Here is a 23,143-nt window from a genome sequence, read left to right on the forward strand (position 1 = left end):
CTGACAAGCATAAGCGCCTCTGCCTCCTTTGCCGCACCTCTCGCCACCGCCGCCGCCTCTGCGCTACTGAAGCTGCTGCCGCCGCCACCGCCGCCGCCGCCGCCGCCGCTGCTGCTGCCCACGCGCTCCCGAGCTAGGGAACAAGCTCCATCCGAGCGCGCGGGCGTCGTAGGGGAGAGGAGGGGCGGGGCCGCTCCGCTGCAACAGCAAAGTTTGAGGCGAAGCCTAGCGACTCGCAGCGCCGGTCCCGCAGTTTCACCTCTTTTTTTTTTTTTAACTCCGCCAGAGGACCCCGACCCACAGGTCCCGGTTGCTCCGCTGGTCAAAGTGCGTGCGGAGTAGTTGGCAAAGTTGAGAGCGGCGACGTCTCTGGGAACAGCTGTTTGCGTTCCGGGCGGAGGCGGCGCGCTGAGCTCCTTGGCCTTGAGCCAGCGAGCCTAGAAGGAGGATGGAGGTTTTGGGCCCCAAGGGAGGACACAGAGACGGCGGGATGGCGCAGGGACTTGAGGCTTGAGATCCTGTCCTTCAGCTCAGGTCCCGTCGCGCTTTTACCCCTTCCCGGTGACCTCAACCCCTTTATACCGACCCCACCTCTTTGGAGCCGGGAGTACCGCCCCTGTAGGGGGAGGGGAGAGGAGGCGATTTCGAACGCGGATTGGATCGTCTGGGCACCCGTAGTTGGGAACAGCGGAACGCTGGTCCCGGGGACTGAGTAAGGTGTCTGGATCGGAGGGAGGTTCGGGTGGGCATCGGGCGGCTGGAAGAGCACGATTCGTCCCGCTGGGAAAGCGCGAGTCTGAGTGGAACCCTGGACGACTTGCAGAGCGGCTGGCGCAGTCATGTGAGTTGGGTCTCAGGCCCTGAACAACGAGGTGTTGTTTCTCTGGGCCGCCCTTTCTCGCCCGGGTCTTCCCCTCCTCTCCTCCCGCCCTTCGGCCGGGGGCGTGACAGACGCGTTCTTAACTCGCTCGGGACCGGCCCCAGACCTGCAGGGCCGGTTCTCAGGGCGGGGTAGAAATGTTACCCCGCTGAACGCCCTGGGGTATGGGGCACGGGCTCTAGGGGGAGGCCGGCGGCCGGTTCAGGGGGCTGGTTGGACGGCCGCGGGTGAAGCGACGCAGTGCTCTCTCTACGACGCTGTCGGGGGTCGCACGCACCCCTTGGGGCTCCGAAGCCCCTGAACCCTAGGGTATTGTGAAACTAGGGCTGGGCTGCGGCCTCCCCCGCCCACTGGAAGCGGCCAGCCCTGGATAGCGTAATGGTTTTTTTTTGTTTTTTGTTTTTTTTGGTCGGCCGTCTACGAAGTCCCATGGCTTTTCCAGTTCTCTCTTGCCTTGAGGCTCAAGAAGAGTTTGTTTTAACTGATAGTCTGGGAGGAACTACAGTTTTCCCCAGAGTAGTCTTGTACGTTGTTCTCTTGGTGGGAATAACTTGATTTAAGGCAAACTTTATGAGTTTCTTCAGGTTTCCATTACAGCAACCTCCCCCAAAGCCAGAAAGGATAAATGTTCTTCTAAGATGTTCCTTAGTTTTTCATAACGATGACGATAACAAGTGAGGAATTTTTGAAAGCCATTTTATTGAAGGGAGTTTTGTAATGAATCAGATACAGACTTTTTCTACTCTGCTGGCAACAGAATTTCAATTGACTGTGCTCCAACCAGATAAATAATAAAACGACTATACATAACAAGACAAGATTCAGTAGCAGGGGCATATATTTCAAACTTTAAAAACTGTAAAGCATGCAGAATTTAACCTTTTTTAAGTTTTACATGAGCTTAGCCTTGTTTTCTCTCTTTTTCAGGGCGGACTACTGGAAGTCACAGCCAAAGAAATTCTGTGATTACTGCAAGTGCTGGATAGCAGACAATAGGCCTGTATGATAATTCCGCTGTTAGAGATTCTAATAATAATTGTGTTGAATGAAGTGCTCCTTTTTGATGTAAACTCAGTTTACAAAGCACTTTTATGTACATTGCTCTTGCATTTTCAAAACATCAGAAGATTTCTGTCTTCTCAGTCCCCTATGAAAGCTGTGAGCCTTCTTCCTTTTCATCAACCGAACTTTGATTATATATTAAATTATTTCTCTGTGGCCTTTTGGGAAATGGGCAATGAGTAGGTCATATCATTCATGTTATGAAGCACCTATATTATAATGGTGGTGTTCATAATACTGTCATACCCAAAGAATTGTGGAAAGCCCTTAAAAAATAAAAGCAACATGTTTAGTTTTTCTTGTATATTTTGTGGTCTAGAAATAATCAAGTGTATTTAATGCAGAGCTGTGTATCTTTAGATGCTTAAATTTGAAAGAATACCATTATTTCCTTTCTCATGAAACAAAGTAACAACTCTGTTAGGTATGTTGTTAGTCTGTCTCATAGTTGAGATCCAGTTTTGAAGATGTAAAGCAAAAAGCACACCGCTGATTTTTCTTCCCTCTTGCATGTCAAAATACTGTGTACATACCACATAAACACTAGGGTATCTGTTAAATATATTTTATGTTGATACCGTTTTTACTTGGCAAAGTTGGATGCACAAAGAATAGTAGTCTCATATTTTAACAATGCTGTGGATTTCTTCTGTAGACATTTATTTCCTGTTACCTGCAAGATGTTTAGGATTTGGATTTTTTTTATGTTTTGGTCTTTTTGGATAGTTGCTAAAGTTCTTCACTATTTTACCTAGGCTATCCTTATAAATAAATACCATGAATTTTTAAAACCACACAGATCACTTAAAGTCTCTCTTTCTTGGAGGTACCTAGGCTGTAAAATGAATTTTGTGAGTTATCTAGAGTAAGTAATCCCTTCCAGTGTAGTCTGTCTTTATCTTCTTGAGTTGGTAATACACATTGATTTAACCTTTAATTAGAAACAAAATTAATTTAATTTTGAATGGTCCTTTAATATTGTATTCTTTGTGTAGTGTAATCAACTTTAGGAAACGCAATATATGAAAAACAGGATTATCTGCTTTACAAAGTCACACTTTAAAGATGAATTCATGGTAGTATTTTAAAATAGCTCAGTTAATGCATCATGTAAGATTTGATTGACAGAACTTATTTTGCAGAGCTTGCGAAGAATTTCTTACTGCATTTAACTAGAAACTTGTAATTTAGGGAGCATTTCTGATTGTTTAAATAGATAATTGCACTCACTCACCAGCCCCTGTCCCCAGTCATCCAGTGGCCATCAATCCCCATAGGTTATCATTTTTTTTTTCATTTTCTTGCCTATCCTTCCATTGTTTCTACATGCATGTAGACACAAGTTCTTATTCCAGCATACATAAAAGGTAATGTACTGTATATATTATTCTGCACTAGTTTTAAAAAATTTAACAGTATGTAACTGGAGCTCCCTTTGTATCCATACATAAAGAGCTTCTTTCTCTCTGTTACAGTAGACTATGAGAATGTACCATAGTTTAACCAGTCAGTCCCTTAGAGATGGATACCGTATTGTTATTGCAAATAGTGCTGCAGTCAGTAAGCTTGTGTATATCATGATTTTCTACATGTGCAGGTATATCTATAGAATAAATTACCAGAAATGAAATTGCTGTGTCAAAGGGTAAATGTATTTGTAGTCTTGATAGATATTGCCAAATTATCCTCCATAGAAGTTGTACATTTTGAACCATTACCACATTGTATAAAAGTGTTTGCTTATAATTTACGAGGAATCTTAAAATACATACTTTTCTCCTAATTTTAAGGAATAAAGCAATAAAATCATTGTTCTCTATGTCCCTCCTTGTGACAAATAGAGCAATAAAATTCTAAAGGCTTTTGATGTTGAAAGTTGTTTAAGATTTTTTTCCCCAGTCTTTTGGCTTCATGTCATGTTTGAGTCCTCATTACAATCATAGTCACTAGATTAGTCATCAAGGGTACCTTGTATTTTTCTCCATTAATAAGGTCATCATGGTTTATTTTAAGAACCAAAGGAAACCTAGTCAGAGGACATAATAATAAACAATGTAGTTCCCTAGCATCATTTGATTAAAAGGGCCAATTTGCATTAAATTAATGTTTTCATCTTTTCTGCCATTCATTTTAATTTTAATTTTCTCATGTTTATGAGAAAATTATGTTTACTATGAATTTTATGATGTTTATGTAGTTTTCTTTTGTATTTTCTCTTTTCATTTTCAAGAGTGTTGAATTTCATGAAAGAGGAAAGAATCATAAGGAAAATGTGGCAAAAAGGATCAGTGAGGTAATTTAGATTGTTTATTTGCTAATTTTTCTATGCAAATGTCAGTCCTTTATCTCACTTTCACTGTTATGTATGTCTTACATAGATTAAACAGAAAAGCCTGGATAAGGCAAAGGAAGAAGAAAAGGCATCAAAGGAGTTTGCTGCAATGGAGGCAGCTGCCCTGAAAGCATACCAAGAGGATTTGAAAAGACTTGGCTTAGAGTCAGGTAAAAAAAAAAAAAAAAAAAGCAGCCAGCATGTTTTAAAAGTAACATCAGAGGTCAAGCTAAGTAAGCTTTGATTGCTTCCATAAAGAGATTATAAACTCAGTGTACTCTCAGTGCTTTTATTATGCATCATAGCCCTGTTTAGACTATGGAAGTTTGCTTATGCCCTTTTGTTGTACTTTTAATGTTTTATCTTTTAACACCTTCATTCATAGCAGCCATACTACTTTTGTGGTCACCTAATCCTAGCTCTGTCCTAGGTAAGTGGTTCATTTCAGAGACACTTTGAGTTTTTTAGGTATTCTAGTTATTTGGCTAAGAGACACTATTCATTTAAAAATAGGCCTTGCATTATAATTGCAATTCACTGTGTCCGTATGGTCAAAATTATGAGTCTTGTATATTTATATGGGTGAATATGTAGTGAATTAGCCTTTTGTGGACAATTAGCAGATTTTACTATTAGAAGGCAGATATTTACTACTAGAAGGAAGTTCCAGATGAAAGACCTTATTTAACTAGACTGCATCTATCTTGTCATTGAATTTAGGTTTTAAACTGGGAAGGTTTTGTGAATAATTCTTCCATATCAAATCCATTTTCCTTAAACCAGGCATATAGCAGATCTCAGTTGTTGATCTTACCTAGTGGTTGCAGTCATCAACATGTGATGGTATTCCTCTAATAAAAACAGCTTTCAATTAAGGTTTTAAGCAGAGTACCAGTTAAGTTAATTGGCATTGTGTTCATTAAATAAGAACAGTTGTAGCCAGACTTTGTTATCCTGGACATTGGTAATTAAAAGGTGGGAAAGTTGTTTGGTTCCTTGAGGATAAAGCCATATGTTCATTTTGAAAGGAAAAAGGATTTAGGCATTCCTGGAGAATTAGGAGTAGATGAGAGTCCAACTATTATCAATTATATGCATTGAGACATTCCATTATGCTGCCCTTTGAGCAAATAAATTTTACCATTTTATATTTAAATGGATTTTTCCTATTAAATATTACCATAGCCTTGTTTTTCCAAATAGGATATATATTCAAACATATACAACAATGCAATACAAAGAAAAGAGTTTTTAAAAACTCACTAACTGTTAAGATTTTTTGCAGACCTCTTCTTTAGATCTTTTTTTAAATTACATATTTTGTGCTGCGGTCTATTTGCCGGTTGTTTTATTTTTTCCCTCAGTGATATATCAAATGTATCTTTTCTTTTAAATAATTAGGGAGATGTATCATTTTTATATGGTAGGAGCAGACTTTGGAGTCAAACAGAATTTCCTCTTGCTAGTTATGACTTTTGATTTTTATTAAAACTAAGTAACACTATGGTATAAATTGCTTATTACGTGACCACACATAACAAATGGTGAATAAATGGTAGCCACTGTTGTTTTGTCTCTGTACTATAATTTATTTAATCTTTTCCTGGTTAACATTTAGGTTGCTTAGCATTTTTCACTGTCATAAAGAGTGCGGCATTAAGCATCTTTATGCATGTATCTTTTTACACTTATTTTTCTCTGTAGGTTCAGTTTCTGAAAGTTACAGTATCAAAGTGTGAATATATTTTATATTGATAGCTAATACCACATTGTCTCCAGAAATGGACTGATGTACATTTTCAGTAGAACAAAAATAAGTTTATTAACCCGTTTTAGGAGTAACTAGCCAATCCTTTGGAAAGTAAAGCCATAAAAACTATTTTTCTCTTTTTTTGAAGACAGGTCTCGCTCTGTCACCTGGCTGGAGTGCAGTGGCAAAATCATGGCTCACTGTAGCCTCGACCTCCTGGGCTCCAGTGGTCCTCCCACCTCAGCTCGTCACCAGTCCCAGCGATTTTTTGGTAGAGACGGGGTCTTGCCATGTTGCCCAGGCTGATCTGGAACTCCTGGCCTCAAGCAATCCACCTGCCTGGGCTTCCCAAAGTGCTGGGATTACAAGCGTGAGCCACTGTCCCCCACCAAAACTACCCATTTTTTCAAACCAATATAAATACCTGATCTATCAAACTAATACTGGATTTGGTCATTCTTTTCACTACTTATTGATCTTCTGCAAAACAACAACAAAACATTTCTTTGAATATTAGCAAAAGTAAATGTTAATTGGCCAGGTGCCGTGGCTCATGCCTGTAATCCCAGCAGTTTAGGAGGCCGGAGTGGGAGGATTGTTTGAGCCCAGGAGTTCAAGACCAACCTAGCAAGATGGTGAGACCCCACCTCTACTACAATATAAAAATAAAAAATTAACTGGGCTTGGTGGTGCGCACCTGTAGACCCAGCTACTTGGGATGCTAAAGTGGGAGGATTGCTTGAGCTGAGAAGTTCAAGGCTACTAATGTGGGCTATGATTGCGCCACTGCACTCCAGCCTGGACAACATAAGAGAAAAAAAAGTAAATGTTAATTATCTGAATTGTCTTTGTTATTGTTGTCCATTTTTCTATTAGAATGTTTGATTTGTAAAGGATCTTTGTTAGGAATATTAACCCTTTGCCATATTTATTGTAAATATTTTTTCATTTGTCTTATATATGTTTTTTCTTTTTATTTTTGTCATACAGAATATCTTAATTTTTATGTAGTCAAATTTAACATTATTTTACTTTGTGTTCTTTTTGTAACTATCTTTGACCTCGTATTTAATAAAAAGGGGGGAAGGGAGCAGGTAGTGGGGAACAGCTTTACTTTTTTCCCAAATAATTAATCAGTTAATCTAAAAACTTTCTTTTTAAGCATGCTTTCTTTATTTCCTTTTTTTTAATATATATATAGATGTAGGGGGTACAAGTGCAGATTTCTCATATGCATATATTGCATAGTGATGGAATCTGGACTTTTAGTATACCCATTGCCCAAATAGTGAACGTTGTACCCAGTAGGTAATTTGAAAACCTCTTTTTTTTAATGATCTGTCTTTTATCCTCTGATATGAAATACCAGCCAACCTGAAGTTGGCTCTGTATCTGGACTATTTTGTTTCAATTATATGCTTGCCTATTTCTATGTCAGTTCCACACTGCTGGCTGTTTTTTTAACCCATAGTTTTAGAATAAGTTTTAACACCTGGTAGAACTAAATTCTCCTTTTTCTTTTTATTATAGTTTTCCTGCCCTTACATGTTTATTTTTCTGAATGAACTTTATAATAATGTGTTAAGTTCTCAAAAGAATCTTATCAGGTTTTTGATTGGAATAACATTAATGTTTTATGCCAGCAACCATAAGAAATAGTAGTTACTATAGCTGCTTTACCCTTCTCTCATCTCTTTAGAAATTTTGGAGCCAAGCATAACACCAGTAACCAGCACTATCCCACCTACCTCGACATCAAATCAACAGAAAGAAAAGAAAGAAAAGAAGAAAAGAAAAAAAGATCCTTCAAAGGGCAGATGGGTAGAAGGCATAACCTCTGAGGGTTACCATTACTATTATGATCTTATCTCAGGAGGTAAGTCATTTAGGCATAAAACTGGTAAAGAACAGTGTCACTAGTAGAATAGAACAATTTATTTTATGTTAGGATTTTTATCTAATATTGGAGCACTTTAAATAATGAAAGACCAGTTTTTCATTTTTGCCCCAAAGGTAAGAAAACTGTGTGCCCTTTAAAAAGGTACCCTTCTCATAGTGACTAAGTGTCATACTTAGTCAAAGCCTTTGATAATGACTTTCTTACAAATAAACTATAGCTTTATATTTTCTCAATAGAAACTTCTGTAAGTATAAACTACATGGAAATAAAGAATTTTGCATAGAAATAAGGAATTTCAAATCCACTTCACAAATTGTAGGGGTACTTGAAATGAAATATTCTACAGTAGAGATTTTCTTCTGGGAGCCAGTAACTGATTTCTTTTTTCTGTAGCTGCCTTGATTGATTTGATATTGTTACTGAAAAATGACATTGTGTATTTTACTGGAAACTGATACCCAACAGAAAAATACACAGTGCCATGGCCAGATGCAGTGGCTCATGCCTGTAATCCCAGCACTTTTGAGGGGCCGAGGAGGGTAGATCACTTGAGGTCAGGAGTTCAAGACCAGCCTGACCAACATGGTGAAACCCCATCTCTACTAAAAATACAAAATTAGGCTAGGCGTGGTGGCTCACACCTGTAATCCCAGCACTTTGGGAGGCTGAGATGGGCGGATCACAAGGTCAGGAGATCAAAACCATCCTAGCTAACATGGTGAAACCCCGTCTCTACTGAAAAAACAAAAAATTAGCCAGGCATGGTGGTGGGCACCTGTAGTCCCAGCTACTTGGGAGGCTGAGGCAGGAGAATGGCGTGAACCCAGGAGGCGGAGCTTGCAGTGAGCCGAGATTGGGCCACTGAACCCAGGAGGTGGAGCTTGCGGTGAGCGTAGATTGGGCCACTGTACTCCAGCTGGGCGACAGAGCGAGACTCTGCCTCAAAAAAAAAAAAAAAAGTAGCCAAGCGAGGTGGCTCATGCCTGTAATCCCAGCTACCTGGGAGGCTGAGGCAGGAGAATCAATTGAACCCAGGAGATGGAGTTTGCAGTGAGCCCAGATCGCGCCATTTCACTCCTGCCTGGGCAACAAGAGCAAAAGTCCATCTCAAAAAAAAAAAAAAAAAAAATACACAGTGTCGTTTTACAGTAACAATATCAAAAACATCTTTTTTTGTTTTTCCTAAAAACTAAATGTATTTGGGGTTTTTACTCCGTATATATTTTGAAATAAATTAATACATTTATTCTACATTTATGTAGCATCTTACTCTCCAGAGTCATAAAATTTAGCGACAAATAAATAAGCTTGATAAAAGGAGGAATTTTAAAGTGCTATAATAGAAGTGTAATTAAGATTATATGGGAACTCATAATAATGTTGAATTCATTGTGATTATGTAGCTTTGAGAGATTACCATAGGAATTACTTTTGAGCTGATCTCTAAATTAAGATAGGGACATCAGGAATGATGCCTTACTCACCATTGTATTCCTAGCGCGTAACATAGTGCCTAGCACAGTGTAGACACTCTGTGTTTTGATTAAAGAAGACTTCAGTAGATAATTAAGAGGTACAGAATCCACACAGAACAATATGAACCCCAAAAAAGGTTTGAAAGTATTGGGAAATAGTGGTCGAGGTAAAACATGCAGTTCTTTGAAGACGTCTTAGTAGAGTTAGACTGGAAGGTAGATTGGAGCCATCTTATGGAGGGCTGAGAGAATGATGGTGCCATTTACTTAGATACGAGATAAGGAACTGAAAATAAGTTTAATGGGGACAATAATGAATTAGATACGTTGAATGTGAGGTACCTACAGAATATTCATATGACAACTTTTGGTAGCTAATTGATGGTTACAGTGTGGAGCTGAGCAAAATTGAGTCTAGGGATGTAGATAATATGTTAACCTTTAGGAGTATATGAGATCACAAGCAGAGAGAATAGAGCAAGAAGTAAAGAAGGTGAGTGTTACATATATTAAAGGAATGGATAGAAGAAAAGCCAGCAAAAGAAGGTTAAGAATGCTAGGAAGGTAGGAAATAAGATCAGAGAGTTAATCATGAAGAAATCCTTGGGCTAACAATCTTACTGTAATGACTATTATCATTAGGATCATAATTACCTTTGGACTATGTAGAAATATTAATCCGTTAGAGTTTGCACTGAGCTTTAAGTGACATGCATATTGTAGTTTAGCAATGAAGATATCGTAAATGATTATGTACTAGCAATTAGAAGTCTTTCTCAAATTTACTTATAAACTGTTATTTCATTTCTCCCTTCCAATGCTTATTGCTTGCTTCTCTTTTTCAGCATCCTACTTTATATACTCTTCCTCTCCATGATACATGTTTTTAATTTCTGCATACTAGTTGTTCCTCTTCTGAGTTCTTATTCAATTTATCTCTCACTCTCCCTTGCCCCAAGATATCAAAAGGCCTTTGAAACTTATCAGACCTGAATTCTGTGAAACCTTTATGAGAAGCCCTGCCTGGCTCTAAAATTCCTGTGGAAGTTCCAGTAACTTCTAATCCCTCGTTCTGTCCTTTCTTCTTGGTTACATAGCATTCACATATATTGTCTGCACAGTACTGGGATGTATGTTCTGTTTTATTTTTCAAATATGTTTTAAATTGTAGACCTGTAGTGTTTCGTACATAATGACTGTAAATTTTGTCCAAATTTTTTGGAAAGTATTTTTTTAAAGCAAAAAGATTTTATAAATGCAATATATTTTGCTTTAAGCATCTCAGTGGGAGAAACCTGAAGGATTTCAAGGAAACTTAAAAAAGGTAATTGAAGCATATTAATAGTGTTTTTGTTTTATTCTTTACAGTGATTCGTTTCTTAGGTTTTTGTAGAGTTTTGCTAAGCAACTTTATTTACAAATACTCCACTCCCTCCACCCCCAAACTGTGTCCTTTTTTTTCCCATAATGCTTTTGTTAGAAGGCTGGATGGGGATGAAATAGTGATATCTGGCCGGGTGCAGTGGCTCATGCCTGTAATCCCAGCACTTTGGGAGGCTGAGGCATGTGGATCACAAGGTCAGGAGTAAAAGACCAGCCTGGCCAAGATGGTGAAACCCTATCTCTACTAAAAACTACAAAAAAATTAGCCAGGCGCGTGGCAGTTGCCTGTAATCCCAGCTACTCAGGAGGCTGAGTCAGTGGAATCACTGGGACCTGGGGCGGCAGAGGTTAACAGTGAGCCGAGATTGCACCACTGCACTCCAGCCTGGATAACAAAGTAAGACTCCGTCTCAAAAAAAAAAAAAAAAAAAAAAAGTACTGATATCTACCCAAAAACTGCATTCAGGGCAAATATTAGTTGGTTTGCCGTCAGTTGCCATTCACATGTTCCTGTCCATTTGGAAGGAATTGTTCCTGGCTTTCAAAGGTGAGACATCCACTGCTTGAAAGTTGGTTCTTTATTAGCAAAAACCAAGCTTCCTGGCCATGATTAGTACTACCACCCCTAATACCCAGGAGTATTAGTCAGTTCTTGCATTGCTATAAAGAAATACTTCTGAAACTAGGTAATTTATCAAGAAAAGAGGTTTAATTGACTCACAGTTACGCAGGCTGTATAGGAAGCATGGTGGCATGAGCTTCTGGAGAGGCTTCAGGAAACTTACAATCATAGCAGAAAGCCAAGGGAAAACAGTCACATCTTACATGGCCAGACCAGGAGCAAAGGGAGGTGCCACACACTTTTCAATGACCAGATCTCAGGGTAGCTTGCTCACTATTTCGACAACAGCACCAAAGGTGGATGGTGTTGAAACCATGAGAAACCACCCGTGTGATGCAGTCACCTCCCACAAGGCCCCATCTCCAACTTGGAGGATTACAATTCTTCATGAGATTTGGGTGGGGATGCAGATCGAGATGATATCACCAGGTGTCAGGAGGAGAGGCAAGGGTGGCTGACTGTCTGAGTTATTCAATAGAAAATCATGGTTATCCTTAGTTTATGCTGGGTTTTTTCCCTCCTATTAGACAGCAGTGAAGACCGTTTGGGTAGAAGGTTTAAGTGAAGATGGTTTTACCTATTACTATAATACAGAAACAGGAGGTAAGTATTACCTTTGATTATCTTAACTGTTTAAAATTGTACCTGGAACTGCTTATTGGCCTGCTGATTAATCATCTGAACTTGGAAATTTTAGTATACAATAAACATATTTGTGTAATAAGCATGAATTATTTTTTGTAATTTAAAAACAATACAGTGGAAAAGCAAAAAGATTTCTATTCGTATTATGTTGTGCTGTTCACCAATGTTAATCTCAGTTGATACTGCATTCACAAACTTAAAAATAGAATCATTTTAGCTTTCTCTGACATTACTATTTTTATAATTATTTTAGAAATATAGTCATTACCTTGGAAGGTAGCTTAGAGATCATCTGGCTCAACTTGCCTTTTCCTTTTTAAAAATAAAACTGTGGCCGGGCACAGTGGCACATGCCTGTAATCCCAGCAGTTTGGGAGGCCAGGACAGGTGGATCACCTGAGGTCAGGAGTTAAGCGACCAACCTGACTAACATGGTGAAACCCTGTCTCTGTTAAATACAAACAAATTAGCCGGGTGTGGTGGCGCATGCCTGTAATCCAAGCTACTTGGGAGGCTGAGACAGGAGAATCTTGTACCTGGGAGGCGGAGGTTGCAGTGACCCGAGTTCGTGCCATTGCACTCCAGCCTGGGCAACAAGAGCAAAAAAAACTCTGTCTCAAAAAAAAAAAAAAAAAAAAAAAAAATTAGGCTGGGCGCAGTGGCTCACACCTGTAATCTCAGCAGTTTGGAAGGCCAAGGCGGGCAGATCATCTGAGGTCAGGAGTTCGAGACCAGCCTGACCAACATGGTGAAACCCCTTCTCTACTAAAAAATTACCCGGGCGTGGTGGTGGGCACCTGTAGTCCCAGCTACTCAGGAGGCTGAGGCAGAGAATCACTTGAACCCAGGAGGCAGAGGTTGCAGTGAGCCAAGATCGCACCACTGCACTCCAGTCTGGGCGACAGAGCAAGACTGTCTCAAAATAAAATAAAAAATAAAACTGAAGCTATTTAGTAGTGTCTAACAAATTAGTAAAAGTGAAAATTTAACAATGTTTCAGTTGCATAAATACTAATTGTTATCTAAAACTTTTTTTTTTTTTTTTTTTTTTTTGAGACGGAGTCTTGCTATCGTCCAGGCTGGAGTGCAGTGGCGCGATCTCGGCTCACTGCAGGCTCTGCCCCCTGGGGTTCATGCCATTCTCCTGCCTCAGCCTCCCAAGTAGCTGGGACTACAGGCGCCAGCCACTTTGCCAGGCTAATTTTTTGTATTTTTAGTAGAGACGGGGTTTCACCATGTTAGTCAGGATGGTCTCGATCTCCTGACCTCGTGATCCCCCCGCCTCGGCCTCCCAAAGTGCTGGGATTACAGGCGTGAGCCACCGCGCCCGGCCCTAAAACTTTCAAATTAATGTTTCATCTAATTTAACATCATAAACAGTTGAATTTATCAGAACAGCTATAACATTAATGTAACTTTAGGAGAGGCTTGTTTTTGTTTTTTTAATTCCTGTTATCATTAGCTCATTGCATAGCATTAAATCTTTTAGGAAGAAAAGGCCCTTTTAACCTCCAAGTAGATATTTAGCCTGCCCAGTTATAGCAATGTTTATATTCCAGTACAATTGAAGGTTGGGATTTTTATACATATAAAATAGTATAGTGATATAGCTTTAGAGTTAGACAGATCTGAGTTCAATGCACAGCTTCTTTCCTTATCAGCGATGTGACTGTGGGCAAGTTACTGAGCCTATAGTCACTCTTCAGTGAAATAGAATAAACATACATGCTCTGTAAGGTCATGAATGTCATATGTCATAAAGTTCCAATAACAGTGCTTGGCACATAGTAGGTGCTAAATAAATTACTCCCTGAACTGGCGTGGTGGCTCACACCTGTAGTCCCAGAACTTTGGGAAGTTGAGGCAGGCGGATCACTTGAGGTCAGGAGCTCGTGACCAGCCTGGGTCTCCAGGCTCTACTAAAAATCCCGTCTCTACTAAAAATACAAAAATTAGCTGGGCGTGGTGGCGCTTGCCTGTGGTCCCAGTTACTCGGGAGGCTGAAGCAGGAGAATCGCTTGAACTGGGGAGGTGGAGGTTACAGTGAGCTGAGATCACGCCAAATAAATAAATAAAAATAAAATAAATAAATTCTTGAAAGTTCTATTGTTAACTTGTGTGAAATGTGGATTAGGAAAAGTAATGTTTTTCATTAATCCTGCCAAGAACTCTATATTAATTAAGGTGCTGTATATATTGATTTGCCTTGAATGATTTTGGTTTATTCCTGGACCAGAATAATTACTAACGGCAGCCCCTTTCACTCTTAAAACTCTCCCAGTTGAAAGTAGGGAATTAATTACAAGGTAATTAGAAATATTATTGTTTTACTAAAAGCCCAATGAACCACTGGATGGCAGTAGAGTTCAGTCAATTGAGATTCCCATTGCTGCCCCCCCACCCACCAAACCACCATAATAAAAATGAGAATTTAATATTCACTTAGTGCTTCACAATGTAATTTCACTCCATGAAAATCTTAGGAATTTTTTCTTTTTTTAAATTGAGACAAGGTCTTGCTCTGTCCCCCAGACTGGAGTGCAGTGGCACAATCATGATTCACTGCAGCCTCTATTTCCTGGGCTCAAGCAGTCTTCCCACCTCAGCCTCCTGAGTAGTGGGTACTGCAGGAACATGGCATGATGCCTGCTAACTTTTTAATTTTTTGTAGAGACAGGTTCTCGCTATGTTGCCCAGGCTGGTCTCAAACTCCTGAGTTCGAGCAGTGCTCCTACCTCGCCTTTTCAAAGGGTTGGAATTACAAGCATAAGCCAGCACACTGGGGCCAGGAAAGGAAATCTCTGTGATAAGTAAGTTTCAGGAAATCTCTTGTTTGCTCATTATCAATATGTTTCCTGAAATTGGTGTCAGATAAATTGTGAACCGTTAGAAATATCACCCAGTTCTTAGGTCTCTCATTCCATTAGAGTTATAGTTTACACATCTAGTAAATCCGGGCTGTTCGAAATCAATTTCTGAAAGATACAAGAGCAAGAGGTTTGAGAACTCTGTTATCTTCTTGATCAAGAGATAGTATGAAATACATACAGTATTGTCATTTAATAATTGTAAATGATAAATGTTATGTTGAAATTACATCTGAATAGAATTAATAACTAAATAACATGACTTTAAAATGTGTTGAGCAGAATCCAGATGGGAGAAACCTGATGATTTCATTCCACACACTAGTGATCTGCCTTCTAGTAAGGTCAATGAAAATTCACTTGGCACCCTAGATGAATCCAAATCATCAGATTCGCATAGTGATTCTGATGGGGAACAGGAAGCAGAAGAAGGAGGGGTCTCTGCAGATACAGAAAAGCCAAAAATAAAGTTTAAGGTAGGTTTTTAAATTTTACTCTTCACATCAATTTTTTTTTTTTTTTTTTTTGAGATGGAGTCTTGCTCTGTCCCCAGGCTGGAGTACAGTGGCACTGTCTTGGCTCACTGCAACCTCCACCTTCCGGGTTCAAGCGATTCTCCTGCCTCAGCCTCCCGAGTAGCTGGGACTACAGGCGTGTGCCACCAAACCCGGCTAATTTTTTGTATTGTTAGTAGAGACGGGGTTTTACCATGTTAATAACCAGGATGGTCTTGATCTCCTGACCTCGTGATCTACTTGCCTCGGCGTCCCAAAGTGCTGGGATTACAGGCGTGAGCCACCACGCCCAGCTGACATCAATTTTTGAAAAGCTCTACAGACCTTAAGTCTTCTGATAGAACATAGAAATTAAGACATATTTTGGCAACTGGATAAATAAAACCGGGAACACTCAGGAGCCTGTGAGTCAAAGCAGAGAAGACACATTATTAGCATTGAGCAATGGTTGCGATTGTTGGCCTGAGAAATGTAGGAAAATCAGAGTTCCTAAATACCTAGGCTACTTGGATCTTGTCATTGCCTGCAGTTTCTCTACCAACTTCACAAATCTTGATGGAACTTAGAGTAAGGGTTATGTGCAGTTTACAGAGGAGCAGCAGCAAAGCCTTCGTTGTAATTGCCATCTCACAATGATTATAGCCAGCCAGATTTAGGTAATCCAGTATCCAACTTAGGATAGAAATGATTAATTTCTTTTCGTCAAAATGAATGTGTTCCAACAACAACAACAAAAAAATACAGGCCAATAACCCTGCTGAACATAGATGCAAAAACCTTCAACAAAATACTGGCAAACTGAATCCAGCAGTACATCAGAAAGATTAATACACCATGATAAAGGGATGCTTTATTCCAGGGATGAAAGGATGGTTCAAAGTATGCAAATCAATAAATGTGATTCACCACATAAACAATTAAAAACAACCATATAATCAGCTCAATAGATAAAAAGCATTTGTTAAAATTCAGCATCCTTTCATGATAAAAACCTTCAGCAAACTAGGCACAGAAGAAACATACCTCATAATAATAAAATAATAAAAGCCATATATGAGGCCGAGTGCGGTGCCTCATGCCTGTAATCTCAGCACTTTGGGAGGCTGAGGCAGGAGAATCTATTGAACCTGGGAGGCAGAGTTTGCAGTGAGCTGAGATAGTGCCACTGCACTCCATGCTGGGTGACAGACCAAGACGCTGTCTCAAAAAAAAAAGAAGAGCCATGTATGATAAACACACAGCCAACGTTATACTGAATGGGGAAGCACTGAAAGTATTCTCCCTAAGAAAGCAAGGATGCTCACTTCAACCACTCCTTTTCAACATAATATTGGAAGTGCTAGCCTGAGCAGTCAGGCAAGAGAAAGAAGTAAAAGGCATCCAAATTGAAAAAGAGGAAGTCAAACTATCTCTGTTTGCTGATTAAATGATCTTACTACCTAGAAAACCCTAAAGACCCCTCCAAAACACACGTGGATTTGATAAGTGACTTCAGTCATGTTTCAGGATACAAAATCACTGTACAAAAATCAGTAGCATTTCTGTATACCTATATCTATATAATAATGGTAAAACTGAGAACCAAATAAAAAACTCAATCCCATTTGTGGTAACTACAAAAAAAAAAAAAATCTTGGAATACATTTAACCAAGGAAGTGAAAGATCCCTACAAAATGAACTACAAAACACTGATTAAAGAAATCATAGATGATACACACAAATGAAAAAACATCTCATGCTTCTGGATTGGAAGAATCAATATCACTAAAATGACATACTGGCCACACCAATCTACAGATTCAACACAATCCCTATCAAATTACCAACTTCATTTTTTACAGAATTAGAAAAGCCAATTCTAAAATTTATGTGAAACCAAAAAAGAGCCTCAATAACCATAGCAGTCCTAAGCAAAAAGAACAAAGGTGGAGGCATCCCATTTCTTGGCCTCAGACTATACTCCAAGGCTGTCATAACCAAAACAGCGCAGTACTGGCATAAAGATAGGCACATAGATTGATGGAACAGAATAGAGAACCCAGAAATAAAGCCACATACCTACAACCAACTGATCTTCAACAAAATCAACAAAAATGTACACTGGGGAAGGGATACCCCATTCAATAAATGATCCTGGGAAAACTGGCTAGCTGTATGCAGAAGAATGAAACTGGACCCCTACCTCTAACCATGTATAAAAGTTAAGATGGATTAAAGACTTAAATGTTTAAAGATCTGAAACTATAAAAACCCTAGAAGGAGGCCAGGCATGGTGGCTCACACCTGTAATCCCTGCACTTTGGGAGGCCGAGGTGGGCGGATCACCTGAGGTCGAGAGTTAAAGACCAGCCTGACCAACATAGAGAAACCCCATCTCTACTAAAAATAGAAAATTAGCTGGGCGTCCTGGCACATGCCTGTAATCCCAGCTACTTGGGAGGCTGAGGCAGGAGAATCGCTTGAACCTGGGAGGCGGAGGTTGCAGTGAGCTAAGATCGTGCCGTTGCATTCCAGCCTGGGCAACAAGAGTGAAACTCTGTCTCAAAAAAAGAAAAAGGAAAAGAAAAAAAAAATCCTAGAAGGAAATCTAGGAAAAACTCATCTGGTCATTGACGTAAGCAAAGAATTTACGACAAAGTCTTCAAAAGTAAACACAAAAATAAAAAGAGACAAATGGGAGGGACTTAATTAAAACGCTTATGCACAGCAAAAGAAACAACAGGGTAAATAAACAGCCCACATATTGGGAAAAACTATTTGCAAACTATGCATCCAACACAGGATTAATATCCAGAATCCCCAAGGGACTCAACAAGAAAAAAACAACTCCATTGAAAAGGGGGAAAAGGACATGAACAGGCATTTTTCAAAAGACACACAGGTGGCCAAAACACATGAATAATGCTCAACATCACTGATCGTCAGAGAAATGCAAATGAAAATCACAAGGAGATACCATCTTACACCAGTCAGAAGGCTGTAATTAAAAAGTCAGAAAATGGCTGGATGCAGTGGCTCACACCTGTAATCCCAACACTTTGGGAGGCTGAGGCTGGCAGATACTTGAGGTCAGAAGTTCAAGACCAGCCTAACCAACATGGTGAAACCCCATCTCTACTAAAAATGCAAAAGAAATTAGCTGGGCATGGTGGCGCATGCAGGAGAATTGCTTGAACCTGGGAGGCGGAGGTTGCAGTAATCCAAGATCATGCCACTGCCCTCCAGCCTGGGTGACAGAGCAAGACTCTGTCTCAAAAAAAAAAAAAAAAAATCAGAAAACAACAGATACTGGCAAGGATGCAGAGAAAGGGAAACACTTATACACTTACTGAGAATGTATGTTGGTATAACCTTTATAGAAAACATTTCTCAGAGAACTAAAAGCAGAACTGTTATTCAATCCAGCAGTCCCACTTCTGAGTATCTACCCAAAGGAAAAGAAATCATTAAACAGAAAAGATACTTGCACTCATACATTTGTAGCAGCATTGTTCACAATAGCAAAAAGTAAATCAACCTAAGTGTCCGTCAGTGGAGGATTGGATAAAAAAAATGCGGTATATATACACATGCACACACACCATGGAATACTACTCAGCCATAAAAAATGAAATGATAGCTTTTGCAGCTATGTGAATGGAACTGGAGGCCATTAACCTAAGTGAAATAACTCAAAGTCAAATACTACATGTTCGCACTTATAAGTGGGAGCTAAACAGTGGGCACACATGGACATACAGAATGGACTAATAGACAGTGGAGACCATAAAAGGTGGGAGGGTGGGAGGGAGGTGAGTTGAACATGTGTCTATTGGGTTTGTTCACTGTTCAGGTTATAGGTACACTAAAAGCCCATACTTCACCATGACATAATATATACGTGTAAGAAATACGCATTTGTGCCCCCTAAGTTATTTTTTAAAAGATAAATTATAGGAAAAGGAAAAAAATTACAAAATACAGGTAAACAAGGACAAACTCCCTATAATCTTGCCACCTCCCAGAAAAATTCAACAGAGCCACAATTATAAAGGGAGTCACTGTTGGGTATGCAAGTAAAGCAAGAAAGCAGAAGAGAGAAGTTAAGAGAGCCCTGTTTATATGTCCTTAATTGTAGAACTTAAGACATTAAGGTGGTGATTTAGGGAGCCTTTGTCATGGTATATCAACATTTCAGACATGGAAAACCTAATCAAGCAGTAAAGTTCTATGTATATTTATTGTGTTATGTGCACATTTGAGTTAGTGAATTATTGTTTATAAATCTGTAACAATACCTTTAAAAGCCTTAAATTTTATTTTTGTCTTGGTAGTTTTGCTTGAACTGTATTATTTCTTGGCTTTTACATTTCAGGAAAAAAATAAAAATAGTGATGGAGGAAGTGACCCAGAAACACAGAAAGAAAAAAGTATTCAGAAACAGAATTCATTAGGTTCAAATGAAGAAAAATCGAAAACTCTTAAGAAATCAAACCCATATGGAGAATGGCAAGAAATTAAACAAGAGGTTGAGTCTCAGTAAGTACCTGGAGCTTTAATCCCACTGTTATTACAAATGATTTTACATCCCAGTACTTCCCTAAATTGCAGTAAGTAATTTCAAGGATGCTGTGCTTATTAAAAGTATAGCTTGAGGCCAGGTGCACCCCTGTAATCCCAGCACTTTGGGAGGCTGAGGTGGGCGGATCACGAGGTCAAGAGATGAGACCATCCTGGCCAACATGGTGAAACCCTGTCTCTACTAAAAATACAAAAATTAGCTGGGTGTGGTGGCATGTAGCTGTGATCCCAGCTACTCAGGAGGTGGAGGCGGGAGAATCGCTTGAATCCAGGAGGTGGAGGTTGCAGTGAGCTGAGATCACGCCACTGGACTCCAGCCTGGCAGCAGAGCAAGACTCCATCTCGAAAAAGAAAAAGTATAGCTTGGCCGGGTGAGGTGGCTCACGCCTGTAATCCCAGCACTTCAGGAGGCCAAGGCAGGCAGATCAACTGAGGTCAGGAGTTCGAGACCAGCCTGGCCAACATGGCAAAACTTTCTCTCTACCAAAAAAAAAAAAAACTTAGCAGGGAATAGTGGCACACATCATGTTCCCAGCTACTTGAGAGGCTGAGGTGGGAGGATTACTTGAGCCCAGGAGGTTGAGACTGCAGTGAGCCATGTTCACACCACTTCACTCCAGCCTGGGCAACAGAGTAGGACCTTGTCTCCAAAAAAAAAAAAAAAAAAAAGTAAAAACTAAATAGATAAGCAAATATTGCAGCAACTCAAGTATTACTCAGCAAAGTACATTTCTATAGGATTCAGTGTTGCTATTTAGTTTTATAACTTAAAACAGCCTATGATAACTGATAGCAAAGAAGGTCCTTGCTGGCCAGGCAGGTGCAGTGGCCCACGCCTATAAGCCCAGTACCTTGGGAGGCTAAGGCAGGAGGTTCACTTGAGCCCAGGAGTTGGAGGCTGCTTTGAGCTATGATGGCACCACTTCACTCCAGCCTGGGAGACAGAGCAAGACTCTGTCCTAAAAAGAAAAAATCCTTGGAATAGATTGCCTTCTGCAGAGCTCCATTCTCCAAATAGGATGATGTGTGTTTTTCAACAGGTTTTATGCTCTCAGCTACTTAAACATAACGATCTTTCTGGTCCATGTTCCAGAGTCTCATAGATGGGACTGATGGGTGTGATGTGACTAATTTACTCTTTCACAGACCAGTTGACTATCTAGGGAGTACGGTACTGTCATAGGCTTTTTTTAATCAGGTGCTGATATCAGGACCACTCAACTGATTATTTATAATTAATCATGTGGATGGTTGAAGGGCTAGTTCTTAGCAAAGGAGTGCTAGGCATACAGCTCCATTCAGTCTTCTACAATAGGAAAATGAGATCTCGACTCGCTGCAACCTCTGCCTCCCAGGCTGAAGTGATCCTCTCACCTCAGCCTCTCGAGTAGCTGGGACTGTAGACACATGACACCATGCCCAGATAATTTTTGTATTTTTTGTAGCAATGGGGTTTTACCATGTTACCCAGGCGCATCTCGAAACTCCTGAGCTCAAGTGATCCTCCTGCCTCGGCCTCTCAAAGTGCTGGGATTACAAGCTTGAGCCACCGCACCCAACCCCCTTATCCCTTTACTTGTACTGCTTATATATAAGCCCAAGCATTTTCTTAGATAATGCATCCTTTGTGCAACAGGAATAAATTAATACATAGAACTTCTCCCAGCATTTATCCACCTGAATAAGTGCTCAGTATCTTAAATAATATTGTAAAGTCAATATTTTAAAGTAGTTCCTACTCCAAAATGAGCAACTTCTAATGTATTGTCATTAGAAAGCTGATCTTGGGGCATTGGTTATATGAAAACGTTTGTCTTACCCTGTCAAATAGAGTTTTATTTTAACTCTATTTCCAGTGAGGAGGTAGATTTGGAACTTCCAAGCACTGAAAATGAGTATGTATCAACTTCAGAAGCTGATGGTGGCGGAGAACCCAAAGTGGTATTTAAAGAAAAAACAGTCACTTCTCTTGGAGTTATGGCAGATGGAGTGGCCCCAGTCTTCAAAAAGAGAAGAACTGAAAATGGAAAATCTAGAAATTTAAGGCAACGAGGTGATGATCAATAGTTGCAGGAGAGCTTTTTGTACATGCTTTTAGGACAGAATGGAGACTTATACACCCAAAGTTTATCTGTGTTTTGATGCTAAAAATTTAGATTTATTCTAAATGTATTTGATGTGAATTAAAATAAATATTTTTTCATGTGAAATTTATTTTGGTTCCTAAAATGGAAGCCTACCACATTGCATTGTAATACAGTGTATTATGTTCAGTGTCTAAAAACTGCTAATTAAGTCATAATGTAAGATGCTATGTATCTGTTATTTAAAACATGGAGAAACAGGGCCTTTATTCCATTCATATTCATATGAGCATATTTATCCTGCATTGAAAATGCATTACTTTTGCACATTGATATTAACTGTTGTCCAACAAATAAGTATCGGAGTATGTGAGAATATTCCCAGCCCAGTGATGATTTGGTTCTGAGGCTGATGTGAGAAAGCTGATGTAAAAAATGTATGCATATTGGCTTACCTTACTCAATTTAAAGTCAAAAGCCAACAGCCAGGAGCAGCTCAGATACTTCAGATGTGCTTAATATGGAGTGAAAACTGGACCAGAGGTGGAAAGGTGTATTTGCCCCAGTTCACTTCAAAGCAGCAAACGTTGTTTAAGCATTTTAGTTTGAACCAGGCATTGTGTTAGGAATCCAGGGATAAAGATGAATGAAATGTATTTCTGTTCTTCAGGAGTTCACATTCTAGCATATGCCTTTTTTCCCCCAGTCATGCACTCTTTTTAGCAGCCTTATATGTACTAGAAAAGATTTTTTAAAGTTTATTTAAAGCTGTGTAGATGAAGGCTTGATCTAAAATAGTATAAGGTCTCCAGCTTCAGTAAAAGTTTTTAGTGTTTACTTAAATTAGTAATTTCTCACTTTCTGTCTGGTTAAAATGTCTTAAAAAGTAGAATTTTCTTCTTTAATCCGTTTAGTAGTTACCTCCCTTTTACTTTTCAAATTCACAAAATTACATTTCTCATAAATTGTATAGTATTTAACTTATAATAGTTAATATATGTCTTTTTAAGATGACTGTACATGAAAAAAATAGCTTATTAAAAACTTGATCAAAGAATAAGTTAAAT

General features: G+C 39.4%; 2 protein-coding genes across 2 annotated transcripts in view; one reads left to right on the plus strand and one right to left on the minus strand.

Annotated features, from left to right (window-relative positions):
- ELF1 (E74 like ETS transcription factor 1) overlaps positions 1 to 617 on the minus strand; it is a 126,591-nt gene extending 125,974 nt beyond the window's left edge. Inside the window, exon 1 of the mRNA XM_008958765.5 lies at positions 1 to 617. The gene's annotated coding sequence lies outside the window, so the exon portion shown is untranslated.
- Positions 523 to 22,202, plus strand: WBP4 (WW domain binding protein 4). Its single transcript, XM_003806903.7, has 10 exons — positions 523 to 841; positions 1,808 to 1,880; positions 4,173 to 4,235; positions 4,321 to 4,444; positions 7,724 to 7,900; positions 10,677 to 10,723; positions 11,932 to 12,007; positions 15,199 to 15,392; positions 19,787 to 19,950; positions 21,849 to 22,202. Coding segments are annotated over exons 1-10 (1,131 nt in total). The 5' UTR covers positions 523 to 839; the 3' UTR covers positions 22,060 to 22,202.
- Positions 22,203 to 23,143: the final 941 nt, after the last annotated feature.

This window comes from Pan paniscus, chromosome 14 (genome assembly GCF_029289425.2).
Source record: "Pan paniscus chromosome 14, NHGRI_mPanPan1-v2.0_pri, whole genome shotgun sequence".
Lineage (NCBI taxonomy): Eukaryota > Metazoa > Chordata > Mammalia > Primates > Hominidae > Pan > Pan paniscus.